This window comes from Lissotriton helveticus, chromosome 7 (assembly GCF_964261635.1).
Source record: "Lissotriton helveticus chromosome 7, aLisHel1.1, whole genome shotgun sequence".
In the NCBI taxonomy this organism is placed as follows: domain Eukaryota; kingdom Metazoa; phylum Chordata; class Amphibia; order Caudata; family Salamandridae; genus Lissotriton; species Lissotriton helveticus.
The window spans coordinates 898,041,530-898,060,645 of record NC_136068.1 but is presented as its reverse complement, the minus strand read 5'-3'; the positions used below and the strand labels follow the sequence as shown (position 1 = coordinate 898,060,645).

Here is a 19,116-nt window from a genome sequence, read left to right as displayed (position 1 = left end):
CCAATCTCTGGCCATATTTTCCATTGGCATGTCATTGTCCTTTTTATATGCTGACTTCTGATTAGTTATTAGGCTTAACAGTCACTCCTTTAGTAGCACCTAGTCTTCAGTTTGTAACCTCCCATGTGGACTGGCTTTTTTACTTCTGTTACACGGTCTGTCTTATTTAGTGTTTAAGCACTATTTTCTTTAAAGAGTTTCTCCTATTGCAGGCACGCCATGCTTTCCTGCAGCGTTCAGTGCACCATACCTGCTTTCTTTCCTTGCAGGCTGGGACAATGGTGGCCACTACTTTGAAATGAATAGGTCTCATTTACAAACGTTTGATCAATTCGCATTTGTTAGAAATGGGATCTCTGGTTGGCTAAGGCTTGGCTTCAGGGATTCCCACGGGGCGTACCGTCCATGGTAACCAAGTAGGTTTTACCGACTGAGGAGCAGAAGCTACAAGTGATGTAAGCATCGCCCTTGGAACCCGGACGCCCATGAAGCGGAATCTCTCTGCGATCTGAGTTTTTCTTCCAGACCGGGAAGGAGAAATTTTGATTAAGAAACATAATCTTTGTGTTTCCAACTATCACTGACCTAGGGCAGGGCGCACCTTAGCGTGTGCATACCACCCAGGTCTGTCACTCACTGGTCCTGACGAAAACCCACAATTGTTTGATGGTTGAAACATGTAGACCTATATTTTAACTCGCATAGCACACGTCGCTATTTTATTACACCACACGTCTTGAACACCGTAGTCTACCTAATTAGGCATTGGTGTCACATCTCTTTTACAAGGTGTCCAGTCACTCAGGAATAAAGTCTTGGAGTGAGTAGTACTGGCCCCTTTTTAAAACCACTTACCACTGTTTTATCATTGCACATATAAAAAACTATTACCCGCTCCACTGTAATCAGGTGTCGAAGCACACCCTGTTGGCACTCGGCCTTCGGGCTGGGACCCCGATGATGAAGCACGTCACCAACTAGGTTGGTGAGTGAGGGGTCTTCTTAAAGGACATGCTTTGTCCAGTATATTGGTTGGGCACAAGCTCTTCATGAAGCCTTAAGATTTAGTCAGCGATTTTCTCTGTTACGCCTACAGGAGGTACTCCTCTCTTTGTTGTGTAATGGCTAAGGCTGGCGCCATAGCCAGGCAGAGACCACCACTCTAGTAAGGGCAAGGGAGTTGCACGCCAAAGATAACCCCTGCTCAGCCCCTTGGTAGCTTGGCATGGGCAGTCAGGCTTATCCCAGAGGCAATGTGTAAAGCGTTTGCGCAATACTCACAGCAGCAACACACTAGGCACACCACAAAAGAACTACACAAGGTTATATCAAAAATAGCCTTCGTATGATCTTAAAACACATTAGATAGTAATCACACAATATACACTGTGCCAACTGGCACTGGGCAATATTTACAGGGGATTATATACACATGACGGGGCCACGTGGACCACTGTCAGAATCTTCACATAGTAGATGTAGTACAAATAGTAAATGTAGAGCACAACCAGTAACTACTGGTAAAAGAATGACCTTCGCATTAGATCCTGCAACAGAAACCATAGAATGCACAAATCCTATTACGCAGGAATCTCATCGGGCATAAACCACATGCATCACCTTAGATAATCATTAGCAAGGACAGTGTACCCCAATTGGGGGGACACACTAAAACTGGACCTAGGTCAACTGGCCTCTTCCAGGAGATCAAATGCCCAACGTCCAGAATGTCAGGGCGGGCTGCAAAAGCAGAAAAGCAAAATGCGCAGGTGCACAACCTAAATGTGGCAGCTGCCCATGTGCACTTGCCCCCTGACCCCCTCTCTGGGACTCTAAATGACACTGCCCTCCCTCCCCCCGCCCAAGGTCACAGCTGCCTGTGCTTTTGCAGGGCAGCTGGAAGAATGTGCAAATAGTCTGGCACTCCCTAGTGCCTCTTGGGCCTCCACTGGGGCTTCTCAACACAATTTGCCCCCACCTTGCAGCGGCCCGCAACTGCGGCGCAGCTGTGGACCCAAAGGAAGAACGGCCAAAAAATATGCCCCCAACGTTGGAGTCCCGCTCTGGGATTCGGAATCACCAGATGGCCAGACGTAGCAGCTACTGGGCAGCTGTGAAGTATGCGGGCACCAGCGGGACTTGGGGCACTCTACCTGAAGAAATGCCCACACATTGCAACGGCCCGCTACGGCAGTGCCGCAGTAAGATTCCCACCACACTGGCACCACTGTGCCACCGCGAGCGCCCCCACTCACCGGCAACCTCCTTTGTCAGCAGGTCAGGCTCTGCAGCAGGCGGGGCTCCCCACGAGCACAGGAGCCCTGCTGGCTCACACGCTCGCGTCCTGCTGGCTTCAAAGGCATAGGAGCGCAGGGTAGGCTCCCATCTGCTTATTTCCGCCCGCACTTCCTTCTATCGGGCCGGCCTTCCCTCAGGCCTCATGTCCCGCTCCTTTCCTGGTCACGGCTTCCCTGTGACTCTCCTGTTGCTACGGCAACTAACGGGGGAGCCGTGCTCTGCCTCAACAGCAGAGGCAACCTCTTCGAGGCCGATTTCAGGCCCCGCCTGCAACAAGGGCTTTACTGACTACTTCTGGGTTGCCGCGGGCAGCGCGTCTGCCCTCCGCGTTTACTTGGGTGGCTGCAATACGGGGCAGGCTCCCATTCCAAGTCCATAACGCGGGGTGGGCAACTGCTTGTGGCATAAGCAGAAATGCAGCAGAAATGCGGGGTGGGCTCCTGCTCATATTGTCCAGCGCACAGTTGCAGTATGGGCACCTGCTTAATGAATAGCAATGGCGGGGGAATCCCTAGGTTTATTTTTTTGATATTTGATATTTATGGGTATTTATAAAGCGCGAACATTCGCTCCCAGGGGAGCATCTTGGCGCTGAACTTGCGAGCAGTAAATAAATGAAAGATGGTATTTGGTGCAACGATGGAACTAAATGGCTGCCAGTACGGAGGTGTCCGATTGTTGGTACACCCATGTCTTAAGGAGTTTTCTGAAAGGGCCCTCCTTTTCGGTTAGTCTGAGGTTGGCTGGTAAGTTGTTCCATGCCTTGGCTGCCAAGACAGTAAAAGTTTTCCCACCCTTGGTTTTGTATTTGAATCTGGGAATCGTGATGAGATTTGTCCCAGAGGATCTCAGACATGGTGGAGGATTATAACGCGTAAAGCGATTTGCAAGGTAGTGGGGACCTGTGTTTTGCAAAGATTTGAAAACGGTGAGAAGCAATTTAAAAAGAATTCTTTTATGCAATGGTAGCCAATGCAGAGCTCCTAGTGCTGATGACCTTCTGGGGAGTTGTAAAACCATTCTCGCAGCTGCGTGTTGTATGCTCTGCAGCTTTTTGAGAGTGGACTTTTTCACTCCAGCCATTAATCCGTTGCAGTAATCAAGTCGGGAGAGTATTAAGGCTACCGCGACTGATTTTCTAGCTGCAATGGGGAGGAAATCAAAACATTTTTTCAGCGATTTAATGAGACTAAAACAGCGTCCAGCCGTAATCCTGATGTGGTCATCGAAAGAAAGAAGTGAATCGAATTGCACACCCAGATTCCGTGCTGATGATACTGCACTGGGGGGGGGCCTCCGATCCCAAGGGCCACCAGTCTTTCAGACAGAAAGATGGATCTTTACCCAGTGGTATGATTTCTGTCTTGGCACTGTTGCATTTTAAGTGGTTTTTGTTCAACCATTGGAAAACATCCGAGAGGCAGTTTTTAAGACGAAGATCTGCATCCGGCCACTTTTTGTTGATGGTAACGACAAGTTGTGTGTCGTCGGCATACGACGTGACAAGGATCCCGTGAGATTCTATCACAGCGAGAAGGGGCGCCATATAGATGTTAAAAAAGAGAGGACTTAGTATGGACCCCTGAGGCACTCCTGATGTAATGGGTTTTTCGCTGGATAGATAGGGACCCAGGGACACAGTCTGGGACCTATTAGATAGGAAAGAAGTAACCCATGCCAAGACTGTGTCTGTCACGCCGATCTCTCGCATTCTGTTAATCAGGATGGCATGCGAGATGGTGTCGAACGCTGCTGTTAAGTCGAGCAGGATGAGGACTGCTTACCTTCCCTCATCCTGCAAGAACTTGATAGAATCAGCTAGTTCGATCAAGGCTGTTTCGGTGGAATGGCCGGAACGAAATCCCGACTGTTAAGAGTGGAGGATATTATGGGCCTCTACAAATGTTTTGAGCTCATCATGTACTAACCGTTCCGTGATTTTGCTAAGAACAGGTAGCAGAGAGATAGGGCACATGTTGGTAAGATCCGTAGGCGATTTGTTCTGCTTCTTCATCAGAGGCTTTACAATGGCCTTCTTCCAATCGTTCGGCACTAGCCCAGATTCAAGAGATGCATTGATAAGACTATTAATGTAGGGGTTTACTGTCTCTATCAAGTGATGTAAGATGACAGGGGGACAGGAATCAGTGGGGGCTCCAGATTTACAAGCCAGAATTGCCTTGCTTGTTTGTTGAAGGGAAACCGGTTTAAAAGTGGAGAGCGGAGGATAGTTATCAGTTACCTCTAGGAAATTAGTCGGAGGAGGAGGAGGAGGAAAGTGTATCTGGATGTTGACGATTTTGTCTTCAAAGAAGTCTGCGATTTGATTACACAGGCTCTCTGAAGGAGGAATTTCGGGCATGAAGGCTTTAGGATGAGTAAAAGACTTGACAATTTTGAAGACAGTTTTTTGGTTATGTTGGGCTTCATTTATAACCCTAGTAAAATAGTCCTTTTTTGCCGTTTTAATATTGGCAAGATATAGTTTCCTCTGTTGGACGTACTGTGCTCTTGCAGCCTCGTCATACGTTTTTCGCCATTGTCTTTCTAATCTCCGACAGAGGAGATGACTATCGGATAAAGTGTGGGTGAACCAGGGAGCATTAGGCTTTCTCTTATAACATTTTGCATGGTGGCTTTTAGATTCGGTATTGTCCGAAACAATTTGGTCTATCCAAATGCGGAAATTGCGAGAATCAACTAGAACATCTCCAGTTATTTTTGGGGGATGTGGGAGAGGTTGAGAGTCCTGCTTAATATGTTCCACCACTTTCTTCCAGTTGACTGTGAAGGAGGCGTGGGGTCGCTTTGTGCTGGATGAGACAGGGGCAGGTAATGCAATATCAAACGGGATTCCAACTGTAGATGAGGCAGCTCAACGGAGCCCACGCGCTCCTGGGATGAAGTCCAAGGCAAGAAATGAAGCCCTTTTCCCAGCAAATGAAGAGCAAAGCGCCCTTCCAAATAAAAGGCAAAGTTCAGGGGGTGGGGGGGGGGGCACAAGGCTGGGCTCAGGCAGGCCAGCACTCAGTGCCCTCTAGCAGGGAGGCAGTTGCTTGTGGCTGTTCCTCCTGGAGCCCAGCAGCCCCCAGCGTCAGGACCAGCCCAGCAGAGCACATTTTCATGGGGTCACAGCTCCTTCTTTTATACTTCATTTTCCTTTGTGTCACAGTACATGGTTTAAGGATACCAGTTGGAACTGGTATAGGGGAGCTTTGCAGCACTTTGTTTTGCTCCGCGCCTCTGTCCGGTAGGGGCCTCAGGGATTAGACGCGCCACAGGGGGCGGAGCCAGCATTGTGGAGGGAAGGCACAGCCCTATTCAGGTCCCAGGTGCAACTCTTCCCTCCCATCTACCTCCCATCTACATGCAGATCTCCCTATTCACCACTGGGCAGACTCATCCTGGCTCTTGAAGCCAACCACACCATCCAGCACCTGTCAATCACAAGGCAGACCTGCACTTCACATCGGGCAGGCACACAACGCCCACAGAAATGCCAACTTCTAAAAGTGGCATTTCTCCACCAGTCACCATACATCTGCGCGCAGCATTTATTCTCGAGTTCGCACATACTAAACTCGCCCCTGCCCTCCTCTCATACCAGGAATTACTAGGGAGACCCATATCCTCCATTCATTCCTATGGGAGGGCAGGCCAATCTCACCACAAGCACTCGGAATGCGCACACACCTTACACTGGACTAAAGTGCGCAGAAGCCAAAAACTACTAATACCAGGTCACAGAAAAGGCAAAAAGTTTAGGGGTGAACCTGCCAAAAGAGCCAAGTCCAACAGCATTGTAAGTAACAATGGCTTTTATTTGTGTTAATTATGAAAACAGAAAAATAAAAGACATTGTCAATGACCGTACCAATAGCTTAAACTCTCGCAAATGCAAGACCTATTGCATTGCAAATGCTTGTTTCAATTGTCGCTGAGTTAATGGACGATTGATCCTTTTGATATCCACCAGCTCTTTCATGAGCAGCATTAAATCAATCTCTTGTATTTCCCGAGCTGTTGTCATGAGGAGTTGTGTAACTCTCCAGTTCTGGTGATTAGCCTCCGCTTCCGGGAAAGAGTTGGTGTAGGTGCTTGGTCTTTGATATTTGATGGCATGAGAGTCTTAATGCTGGAGTGAACGAGAGTTCATTAGGGCCGACTTCAATGGCTGGAATGGAATATATCAGAGGGCCGTTTGCAGCTCTTCATTGGGGAGTAGTCATCCGCTGATTTAATACCTTTCATAGAAAACACCAGGTAGCGACTGGAATTTTTCGTACTTCCTGTGCTGTATGTACTTTGAGAAGTGCTTCTTCACTAAAGGAAATTGTTCCCCCATTGCAGTGTGTACCCTTTAAAGCATTGGCTTTTCAAAGATGACTGCCAAACTGTTGGTCCTCTTTCAATGCCAGCGTATTTTCGTGTAGTTGGCCCAGGGTAGGTGATATGTTAGTCCGGTGTTGGTTCTACACCTTGTTGGAGCAGCTCCTGCGTTCTGCTTCTTGCGTCACTTGGGCAAGTGGTGCAATCTTGTGCTGGGTTAAGTCAAACACTTGGTGACAGTCAGAACATTAGCTCCCCCCCCCCACATAGATGTAGGTGATCTGCATGGTGGTATCCCGAGCTGCGTGTAGAGTCCGCCACCTCCTGGATGCGATGGAGTAGCGAAAGCTGTATTCTGTTCTGGGATTTGGTCTTCTTGTTAATCTGGTGGCCTGCGTATCTTCAAAAGCTGTACCAGTCTCTCCAGGGTGTGGCACTTCATACCCCTTTTCAGGATTTCAAGACACAGGCAGGATGATTTATATGGAATGAGGCCCGGCCTTCATGGAAGCACTAGAGTTGTACCACCATAATCTGTGCCAAACCACTCTTTATTTTTTTTTATATCTTAATTTTTCTGTCCGCACTTACACTGGCACTCTACAGTAATTTAATTAAATAAAAACAAGAATGATAATGACAGAACATAGATTGAGAATTCAAACCAAGGGGAGTAGGTAGATTATACAAGATTTAGAAATGTTAAATACATTTAGTCACAAGTTTGCTCACAATTGTTATCAAAAGAAGAAAGGACCATGGATGATTGAGTCTACTGGAATAGATATGGTCTCCTTCTCCACCAACTTCCCCAGCAGTCTGATTTGAAAGCACCCACCTTCTGATTGGAGCCAAATGCACCACAATCCTATTGCCGTCAAGAGGGTGGCGGCGTCTGGTGCTCTTACATACACAATCCACAAAAGGACAAAAATGCATTATCAGTGGTCAATAACCATGCTATTGTCTCAATGGCCTCCACGTGTCCTATAATTCTTGAAACCGTCAAGTTGTTTATTGACAAACACCTTTTCACATGCTTTTTCTGCAATTTAAATTGCATTGCTGTCACATTATCCAATTGGAGGGGAATTCTTACTGGACCGGTGTAACAGAACTGTAGGTGAAAAAGTTTATTCATGTGTGCCTATGCTTATAACCTAGTTGTGTATGAGTAACAGACATCGTTAATTTGGTCCTTTAAATGGTGCATGTAGACCTAATGGGTAAATAATACAGGTCTCTTATATATAAATGTAGTGCTATTTCCCCCCCCCCTCAAGGTGTCCTGTTAGTGTTTTTCATAATTTATGGGTGTCTTGGTCTGCAGTTTCTCTAGTTCTAGTCAATGTGCAATTGTAAATATTGTATCTCCTGTTGCAGATGATGGGGCTGGCAGCACGCAAAGTCTGGATTATGAAAGGGAATTTTCCTCACCAACACGTCCTAGAAAACAAGCTTCTCTTGGCTCAACAGTAAGACAATTTACCTACTAAGGGGGCTAGTTTGTATATTGTCTCCTGCCTTCGTTACCCAGGTCTTGTACCGTACATGACTTCTGCATGTGATTGACACAAGATTCGTTCTTTCCCTTTTTCTTTCAGGAAAAGGGGATCTGGATGCAGTACCTCGTGGTTTGTGTAGACATTGGTGCTTCTCTGGATATAAATTGCACCATCAAGGAGTATTAGTGTATTCTGAAACTTGAAAGGGCTGCTTGTTTTTAGACTTAAGATTAACCTATTTTCTGTCCCGTTTTATCAGGGGGGGGGGGGGTCTTGCCACCCTTGACTGCACAAGGACATTGTGCGGTTTACGAGGTTGCGAGTAATGGGCCTAGATATTTTGCCCTCCTGCATAATAAATGAGGATATTTTTTAAAGTACTTGTTCTCCGCAATGGTAATCCCCGTCCCTGGTTATTTTATTACTGAGAAGTGTTAGAACAAATTAAAATCTTCGCTTATTAGGAATGAAATCCTTTTATTGGGAGTAGAGAGGACTCTTTACTGTCAATCTTCGAAAACTCAACAGAAACAAAAGGCTTGTGGCACAGCCTACAAATGTTTTGCCTCCTATGGCCTTTCAGCCATGGAGCTTCATCAGGGCTGCAAGATCAAATATCAATATACATATAAGAAGCTAATAGTAATTGCGTAGTTAATCGGTGGAGAAACCCGTATAGTACCAGGCGTGGTGGTAGGAAGGGAATAGGCTCATCGGGGGGGGGAGAAAAAAGAAGCGAAGAAAAGATGGAACGCATTAGGAAAGGAAAATATAAAGGGGGAAAGAAAGGAAAATGCAGCGAAGAAAGCGAGAATTAAAGTATTCATACAATAGGAAAAGAGAAATTGTGAAAGGTCAGAGGCAAGGTAAAGAGGAGGGAAAATGCAGAAGAGAAGTTTGGGGAGGAAACAAGTTAGTTATAATGTAAGAACAAATTAAATGTTACATTTAACAAAAAAAAAATCGCAAGGAGTATTGACCTAATATTGAGTTCAGATAGTTTGGAGTGAAGGAATAATTCACTTTACATACAGTGGAGTTGTAATCATGACAAAAACTATGAGCCTAAGGCATGTATGGAGACAAAAAAGCATATACCAGAGTACCCAAGGGCATTGTGCTTAGCTTTGTGGCAGGGAATTACATTGATAAGTGGTTTTCCTCATGTAAAATAGCTTGCAGGATGTGAAAGGTGGGTCCATCCTGTGGGAATTGGCCCTGAAGTGCTTCTGACTTTAGAGGAGGTAGGGGCTAAATCACACATGAAGGGTGCCCTTGGACAGGAGTTTGGACTCATCTGAGCAGATTAGGCAAAAGAGCAGAGCGAGCCCCTCCTAAAGACCCATAACAATCATGGGTCAATTTGTTTTGTGGACCGCTCAATTAATTCCCTAGAAGGCTGATATCAAGTTAACTACTTGATGATGAGTGGTTAAATCGGATGGTAAGGGCACATCTTGAGCTGGGATCTCCACTTTTTTTGTGTGTAGTGCAAGCTGCTTCTGATCATTGAAAATCATAAGCTACTGAAGGCAAAGCAACTCGTGCATTGTCTAGAGAACCCTATCCATCCCCCTCCCCCATCAAGTTTCACTGACTTGAAACCTTATTTTTACGGAGCCAATACTGTGGTTAAAACAAAATGTGTAGTGCCCTAGTGCAGAATTCACCAGATGAAGTAATGTTAGTAGCCTTTAGTTTCGGACGTAGGCCAAGATGTGAAACTGCTGATCCAAGATGCTAGAAAGTACTTCCACTAGATCACAATAAATTGGGTCTTTGCCACCGCACTGAGGTATACAGGTGGCAGCCAAACCATGGTGGTGGATAGCGCGCAGCAGCCCCTCAATGACTAGCACTAATTCAGGCTGCATTTAAGACTTTTGTAACCTACCAGTTATGTTGCATTTTCAATAATACAACAGAATTCACACAGATCTTATGTTGTGACACTTATTTTTTTGCTTGCTTTGCGGTCTGAATGCAACTTGTTTTCCTCCTACATATCTTATTCCGTTCTATGAAATGTAAAACTTGGCCTATGAGAACATATATTGTGAGGGGCTAATTTAACTTTCAGTTCTGTACACACCCTTAAATGGCAACCAATTTAGTGTTTTTTTGTTTTATTTTAACTTTTCTATATTAGTAATTTAGAAACACATTTTTTGCTGTAAATCTTGACTTTTGCTGTTACCCTTTTTCAGCCAAACTTGAGTCGTAAGTCTGAGAAGGATTCAGATTTTGTGCGAGAGCTGAAGAAACAAAAGTCATTGGAGAAGGAGGTATGCTCGTGTCAATCAACAAAAGCTTGTGTGCAGAAAAATGTGTTTTTTCTTGTCCTGGTTGCCAGAAGGACATTGGTTCGAAGCTCTGTTTTCCTTGTTGCTTCAAATTTATACCATGTAGTTACAACCTATTTGTGTTGCCAATTCCTTTCTCTCTGCACCAAATTAAGCCAAATGTTTGATTTTTTTTTTTTGTGACTTAATATTATCTCCTCATTGTGTCATCCTCCTTCGAATTGTCTTGTTAGATGAAGCGCAAAATAATACACAACCAATAAAGAAACGGGCATTCATGAAACACACGCACAAATGATGAAACATCTTATTTAATTTGGAAACCAATATTAAAAAAAATAAAAATGCAAAATTGTAACTATAAAGGAAGGCTGGAGCTTTTCTGAATTCAGTTTTTGATCGGTCATCTATACTTTAACTTTTTTTTATTAGACAACCGAATACACGAGCAAGGAACCATACAGTGTTTTAGATTGCAGCATGAGACATAACAAATCCAATCACGGTGTAGTATTTTGAGCATTTCAAGGGGTTTCTAGAATTTCAGTTTCGTGTTTTGGAGCTGTTGGAACACATATCTCCTCTGTAATAATTCCAAGACCCCCACACACTATTCCATTTCTCAGGGCATCCTTTTGCTGCATAAACCGATTTCTCCCTGAGCATGCACCAGTGAAGACCCTCCTTCCATTGTCTCAGCGTAGGTGACTGGCGTGCCCCCCCCAGTGCTGTGCAATGTCCCTTTTTGCAATCATTAAAGCCAGAGAGGCATCTGCGAAGTAAGAGCCCAGGGGGTTGACCGACAGGCACTCCGACCAGGTCAGACTGACCAGCGGCCCCCCTGTGCGCTCCGCTTGCAGCCAGCCACCCCCTACTCCTTTCCATCTGCCCAAAACTACCCTTGCCCCTGCCCCAGAGAGCGCCAGACACTGCGGCTCCGGAGACCCGAGGCACACAAGAAGGCATAGGAGGCACAGGGGAGCAGCGGGAGAGCGATAGGGAAAATACTCTACACGCAGAAGAAGCTCCAGGCCACATAGCGGGGGACTACTAACGGCATGAGGGCTGGTAAGGCCAGGGGGTCCCCGGAGTCAAAGCCAAAGAAAAAATCGAAGGCAAAAACGGGAAGGGAAACCAGGACAAGGAAAAGACAAATCCAAACTCCCCCACAGGCATGGAGCCGAACCTTCCCCTAATAGAGCACGCGTCGGGGCTGATCAGCTCCAAAACAACACAGGGATCACTGACGGTCGTGCCTCAAGAGACACCAGCAAGCGAACTACATATCGCAAAAAAAGTCATCAACCCAAAAGATGCACCAAATTTGATTTCTTAAAAGACGTGGGCTCAGCAATATTCTCTAGCAACAAACACCTACAGGGGCTGCAAACCCCACTGCTCCCTTCACTGCTAAGGCCGACAAATTTACTACCTCCACCTTGTGAAAGTATCTCAAGTATTTTGGCCTAAGAAAACCCCACGGGCGAACCTCACCAAGGCGGCATCTCGGAGCACAGGAACTTCAGCATAAGCATATCCTCTGGGATCGTGGAGACACCCATTGTCAGAGGAAAACTCTTCGATTCAACCACCAAGCAGGAACCATCATCTACTTACTCAGCCGGTTGGACGACTCGCAGCCAGGGCAATGTCCTGCGACCCCCACTGGTTGAGTCCGATATCTATTCAAAATCTACTTCAGTTCCAAATGCAACTGAAAAACCAGAAACTGTACAACTGCCTAAACCGATCAAGCAAAGGGGATCCCGGGGCCGGCCAATGGACAACAACACCATCACAGATAACACCGGCTATCCCCAAGGAAACCTACTCCAGCCTGGCGCAGGGTACACCATCCACGAGCCACAGTCATAGCACACCAATTAAGCCTCACCTCACAGCAGCAGGTTCAGGCGCCTTCCCACCCACAGACCTGGGTAGATATGGCTCAACACTAAGCCCCTCGGGCAAGGCGTCTTCTAGTCCTCATAACTTAAGCGGGAAAGCCGACGGCAGGGCTACAGAGTCCTACCTCAACACACAGGAATGGGCAGACATGTTAGCAACCCACACACCAGTTTTTAAAGACCCTCATTCCTTTAACTCCCCTTCGACCGCCAACAACCCAAGCAATTCCGCCCATCTCCCCAAAGAGCGGCGAAAAGACGACCGCAACAGAACTTGGCTCTCACTACTAAACACAATACAGCTAGCAGTATATGCCCTGCAATATCAATCAGATAAAATTGACCTACAACTCCACCTCCTTACAGGGATGTGGAATTCCTATAGCCCGACACCCAGGATATGTTTGGCGTCAAGGGCAACATGTTTTTAGGTTTATTTTGTCCTTGGGACAAGTAGGCCCAACCACCTGCAGCACAAACCCTTTGGCTGCCAGTTTGCAGTACCACATTATGGATCAGGGAAGGAGACTATCTGCAGTTAAGGTAATATTTTTGCTCATGTTACTGCTGTTCAAACTTGTATTTATGGTTCATTAATTGAAAGCCTTTATTATTAGGGTGAGCGCTCTACTTAAATGTAAGCGCCGACTACACTGCTGACAGTGGTTCCAGAATAAAAATTTTGCACACGTTTTCAAAGGTTAGCAAAATGAAGCTATGTATAATGCTCCCGGAATGCTCTCGGATTTGATGCAGATATTTGCAAAAGCCTGAAATCAAGATTGATGATTCTTTGCTTTCAAAATAAAATGTTCATTAAAAAAAATGAAAGCAGGAAAAAAAAAGCATTTAGCTAAACTACTGTAAAGTTTCAGGTACCCTTTCTTTGCATCATCATTTAGTAACATGTGTTGATGCATGCTCGTGTTTCCCAAAAATATTCATAACGGAAAATCAGTGTAACCAGTTTCAATATGATTATGGGAAACAAAATAAAACCAGCATTGGCAAAGCCAGTGGGTCTGAAATTAGTGGTCAGCTTTTTAGTTATGTCAACGTGTGACATGTTTATGCATGGTTTTTGTAAAACCTTATTGGGGTGCGAGCTGTTAGGCCCTCACCATTATAACAAACATTGGCAAAAGCAAAAAGTTTTTTGGTCTCAAAACGCACACTGCCACAGTAGTTACTGGCAATGAACAAAAATACTTTGTGTGCCGATATGCTCTTTGTGAAAGAACAGAATGCCGTCAACTCAGTGAAGCCAGCCGAAACAGAACTTTAAGAAACACAAAAGGTCACAGTCAACGCCAGACCATATTAGGGGCCCAATTGTTAAAGTCTCAAAAGTGCACCCAAGGTACATGTCCTTGCATTAAGGGTAGTTATGCGGCTTTCGTGAATTCCCAAGAATGTACAGGAGTAGGACAATAAATAGTACTCCTAGAAAATATTTGTGAACTGCATTTTTGTATGGGCAAATATGCAGATTTGATCATGCGAAGATCTGAGTGTTTGCAAGTTCACTTTCCCTCCAACCACTTTTTTGCTAACCCTGGAAGAAGGTTTCTCTGTATGGGAATATATTAGAAAAGAGTTTTTGATACCATTAAAACATGCATGTTAGTAGATTTGCACTGACTTAAAAGGGCACTCTGACTCGAACTATTGCTTAAGACTACCTTCAGCCCCAGTATGTAGATCTGCAGAAACATGGCAACATAAGGGGATGGCAGGTATTCAAACACTACTTTGGTATGTGTCCTGGTATAATCAAGGAGGCTATAGCAGAACTATTATATAATGGGATTGCGGCCATAATTTGTCGCTGCAGTACATGGCACCAAGTGGGCAAGTGGATTTTGTTACAGGACAAGTAGATTTATGAAGCAACCTGCCCCATGGACAAGTAGATATTTTATTGAATTCCACACCCCTGTCCTTAACACCCTGGCAGTCTTCACAGCCGGAATCGACAACAAGCTGGGCAACTTGAACAATTTGATAGTAAGACCACAAACAAACACCTATCTAAGTTTCAATTGTAGCCAGGCAGTAGACAAACTAGCCACACTGCCTCTAATGCTAACTGACCTTATAGGCGACATAGAACTTGCACAGAGGCAACAAAATCAAGAAAACGGGCCCCACTAAGCCCGAAGAAGGCGACAGCAGGAGCAAAACACCCGGCACAAATCTAACCGCCCAGCATGCCCCAACAAATGAGGAGGAAACCCGGACTGGAGTCCCCAAAAAACAACGGCGCCAACAAAAAAGAAAAGGGCGCAAGCAAAAATCTCACTGCCACAATAACAAAATTCTTTCCCATCCTCCTTGGCACAAATGGAAAAACATCCGGTCTCCCCAAGCAATGTCTACCTTGCAGAAGGGGAAATTGATGCGCCCATCTGTCCAACCCAGCAGCAAATCCCAAACGGCAGCCTGCTGAAACAAGGACAAGGGCCCCAACTTCGTACATTCGAAAACCAAACCGGCTATACTGACGCACTTAGTATAGCGGCAACAAAGACCAACCAGCTCACACAGCCAATCTGGTTCTCAAAAGACCAAGAGATGGTCCCTGACTGACAAGCGGTAGACCGAATACCGCCAAACAGGAAGCCTCCTCACCAAGGGGACATGCTTGACGAGCCCACTAACCGGGGGACACAAACAGCAGCTGTAAGTATGAGATCTCCTCTGCCTACCCCCAAGGAGGGGGCCAGAGAAAACATTCTAGGCTCCTTGCCGATTGCAAAACTTGGGAAACAAACCAGAACGACCCCCATCACGATTACCCACTCTGCTCCCATCCATACAGAGCACTCGCAGGCAAAATGGTCACTTGTGACGCAAACGGCACCAAAGCAACCAACATTAACTAAAGCAAAAACACACACCTCCATCACGTTACGTGATGGCAAACACTTGGCAACCCACGAGCCTCAGTCTGGTTGCGGCTCAGTAGCCCAAGCATCTCACACAACAATAAAACAGCACGTGGAAGGAGCCAAACAATCCACTGAGATTCTCGTCTTTTACCCGGAATATACTTCACAAGGCCGGCAGGACTTCGTGAACCGAGGCAATATTCTCAAACTAATGGAATGTATCCCAAACCTGGGGGGATATGCTCCAAGGACTTAATCTCCGTCTAATTTCTGCCCGCCTTATATCCAAACAGCCAGGAGGAGACTAGGACAGTGTGGTCCTCCAGCAACGTTGTAGACCTAATCACAGCGGAAGCAGAGCACTTCAAATCCTGGGGCATTACTCTGGTCCCTCAGCAAAGACCAGCCTATCCCTCACCTCTTCTGAGGAGAACCAGCCCTGAATCAGCGACTCAACAGGCATAAATCTTTAGTGTCTTCAAGGGTGCTTTGGGGAGCTCTCCCAATACAAGGGCCAGCAGCCCCTGGCAGCGACCAACAGACAGAAAGACGGCAATTACGGGCCTTGAGCCAGAGCCCACAACGGCAGTCGAAACTTAAGACTCAGAACTATCAGACCTGCACCTTCACCACAATCCAGCCCCTGCGAGACAGCCCACCACACATGAACATCCGTGGCACTAAGGAATGGGCAAAAGCTAGCACTAGGGGAGCATCATACCAAAATCGTGCACCAACAAGAGAAACTTTGTCTCGAACGATCTTTATACATCCCGAAGAGGCTTGAAGCCACCAACAAACAAGTGAAGAAACAAGAGGTGAGGCACAATCCATAGGCATCTGCTCTTGGAACATAAATGGCTTAACCTCAAAAATGGACGACCCTGATTTTCTAAAGTATATCTCTCTGACATAATAATGCTGCAAGAAACCTGGCTAACAAGCACAAAGCACATCTTGGGCTTTACTTGCTACTCTACAGCAGCAGTCAGAATTAACCGATTTGGTCATCAGTCAGGAGGCTTGGCTACATACATATCCACCTCAACAATACCCTCGGCTGTCCACATGGACTCATCCACATCCTCAACTCTAACAGTAAAGATAAAACTACAGCTTGGCAATAAAGAAGAACTATGCATTGTCAACGCATCTGTTCATCCCAAAAACAGAGCTAAGGATTCAAACAAAATCTCGAACCAACTGGCGGAGTACGTCACACAAATGAAAAATCCACTTCTCATCTTGACAGGGGACTTCAACCAAAACGTACTTGGTTCATCATCAGACGAGGAGGTTTTGGCTATAAACGCAATCTACAGTATACCTACACAAAGCTCCCCTCTAAACAGGCGAAAGCGCCAAAATAATACCCTACTCCAAGATCAAGAACATCAAAATCTTCGGGCACTAAACGGAAGATTTATGACTGATTCCCCTCCAGTTGCAACATTCTACCCACAAACAGCTAGCTCCATCTTGGACTATTCCTTCTCTAGCCTGGCCCTATTTCCATACATCCAGGGGTTCAGAATGGGGGACAAGGGCGAAAGCGACCATTGCCCCCAGGAATGCCGCATGACATCAAAGACGCCAACAGCAATCCGGCCAGACAAAATGTTGGGGAGATCTAATCCATTAATCAAAAAAGAATTAAATGCACGCCAACTAACTCAACCACTCTGGCCGACACTGCCCTCCAAATATATATACACATTGGGAACAATACACAGAATCCTTACTAAAAGAACTGGCAACCAAGACCGCCCCCAAAAGCAAGTTCAATAAAGAGAGCAGTAAAACCAGCCTAAAAAATGGCCCAAGAATACAACGAAGGCACAAAAAAGGGTTGTAAACCTGACCCTACGGAAGCTGCGATCAGCGCCCCAAAACACACACTTACGTGCCACACTGAAAAATCAAAGGTGAGCTCAACCATACAAAATGGAAAATTAAAAAAACGCAGAAAATGAGGCATAGGCAAAACTATTACACGATTCCAAAAGCAACAATAGTGCCCGCTTCTGGCATACAGTGAACAAGATCCTACGCCCACAACATAAGGACATATGATCTCACATTACGGAAGAGTCATGGACCAACTACCTTGCATGCCATTTTAACGATCCCTTAGAACATCCAGGAGTGCAAAGAAGTAACATCAGAGTTAACCGCTACCATGCCCATATTAGATCCACTCATCAAGAAAGAGCAAACCCAGCCCAATGACACCCTGGCAACATCGGATCCCCAGCAGATAGCCCTTATCACAAAGCAGATCTCTAAGGGCAGGAAAGAAGGAGCTCCAGGTCCCAACGGTATTCCGCCAGCCCTGTTTAAGGAAAAAAAGACCGAATGGGCCACCATCATGCAACCACGATTTGTGGAAATCACTCTTACACCGCATTCCAGACTCCTGGAGAGGGTCGACGATCGTCCCCATACACAAAAAAGGCGACAAAACAACTATCGCCTAATAGCTCTCCTCGACAACGAGGCAAAATACTTCGCGGGAATCATCTTAGAGGCGATTGTGTCCTGGGTGGAATCAAACCAGATCATACCCTTGAACCAGAGGGGTTTTCGCAAAAACACTGGAACAGCAACCAACATTCTGGCTATCTCACTGATTATCGATGCAGCAAAAACAAAAAAACTATCACTGCACCTGTTACATCGATTTCAGTGCAGCATTTGACAACATTGAGAGAGGCATGCTCTGGCGGAAACTAGCCCAATGGGGGAATACCGCAACCGACTTTAAATATGCTGAAGCTCCTCCATTCTGACACCTGGGTGCAGGTGAAGTTAGGAGGCGGTACTCATCTGTCATCCAAAGTTCGCACCACCAAAGGCCTCAAACAAGGTTGTGTGCTTGCCCCAATATTGTTTAACCTATTTATGGCATATCTACCAAGCCTACTCAACACTTGCAACTCCATTTCCCAAGGCTGGGAGGGAAAACTCTAAGCAATCTATTATACGCGGATGACGTTGTTCTTCTTAGCCACACTCACACTGGCCTTCAGAATCTACTCATTGAAACACACAACTACGCAACTGAAAACAACTTAAAAATAAACCTGAGCAAAACACGCACGATGTCGATCAACACCAAAAACAAACACCACAAGTCCTGGATTCTGGGCGGCCAAAAAACTAGAGCCATCACGCAAATACAAATATCTGGTAGTCATCTTTGATAGTGAAGGCTCATTTGTCCAGCAGATGCAGCAAACAAAAAGAAGAGGGACTATGATTGCCGCCACACTGAAAAACCTAGCCAACCAACTATTAGGGCCAACTTTGACACCTTACCTGAAAGTCATCCAGGCTAAACTACTTCCCTCAATCTCCTACGGCAGTGAGGCACTACGAGGAAGAGATTCCAGAAACTTAGACATCATCCAGGTCAAAGCCTACAGAACAATTCTTTCGCTCCAGCCTTACACCTCCCCCGCGCAAGTAAGGCTGGAGTTCGGCTTGCAAAAACAAGATCTCGCAAGACAGGGAGCTTACATTATTTGTTGTCACAAACTCCGCTCTGCTACGCCTGATGCACTTAACTCGCTGTTGTGGCAAGACATACAAAACAGGCACGCATCCCAGGCACGATCTTACCTGAAGGCAGCATTGGGGACCGTCAAAGCAACTGAACTCTGGGACATGCAACTGGGGCTTAATCCATTCAAAAAACTAGTCTGGAAAAATTTCAAATTCCTTTCTCTAATAGAGGACAAGGCCGCCTTCGCAAAAAGGAACCACGCATGGATGACACTAAACACGTACAAATCCCTGACGCCACAAGCATACTTCAGCTAGGGTTATTCAAAAACCATAGAAATGAAGTTCTTGAAATATAGACTACGGGCTCTGCCTAGCA

At 45.9% G+C, this 19,116-nt stretch overlaps 1 protein-coding gene across 2 annotated transcripts in view; it reads left to right on the top strand.

Annotated features, from left to right (window-relative positions):
• Positions 1-19,116, top strand: part of HMMR (hyaluronan mediated motility receptor) — a 472,605-nt gene that overhangs the window by 46,607 nt on the left and 406,882 nt on the right. Inside the window, exons 3-4 of one of the 2 annotated variants that reach the window (XM_078653402.1) lie at positions 8,011-8,102; positions 10,340-10,417. In XM_078653402.1, the coding sequence (XP_078509528.1) occupies positions 8,011-8,102; positions 10,340-10,417 (170 nt within the window). The remainder of the gene's footprint in view (positions 1-8,010; positions 8,103-10,339; positions 10,418-19,116) is intronic. The other variant, XM_078653403.1, reaches the window with a different exon arrangement.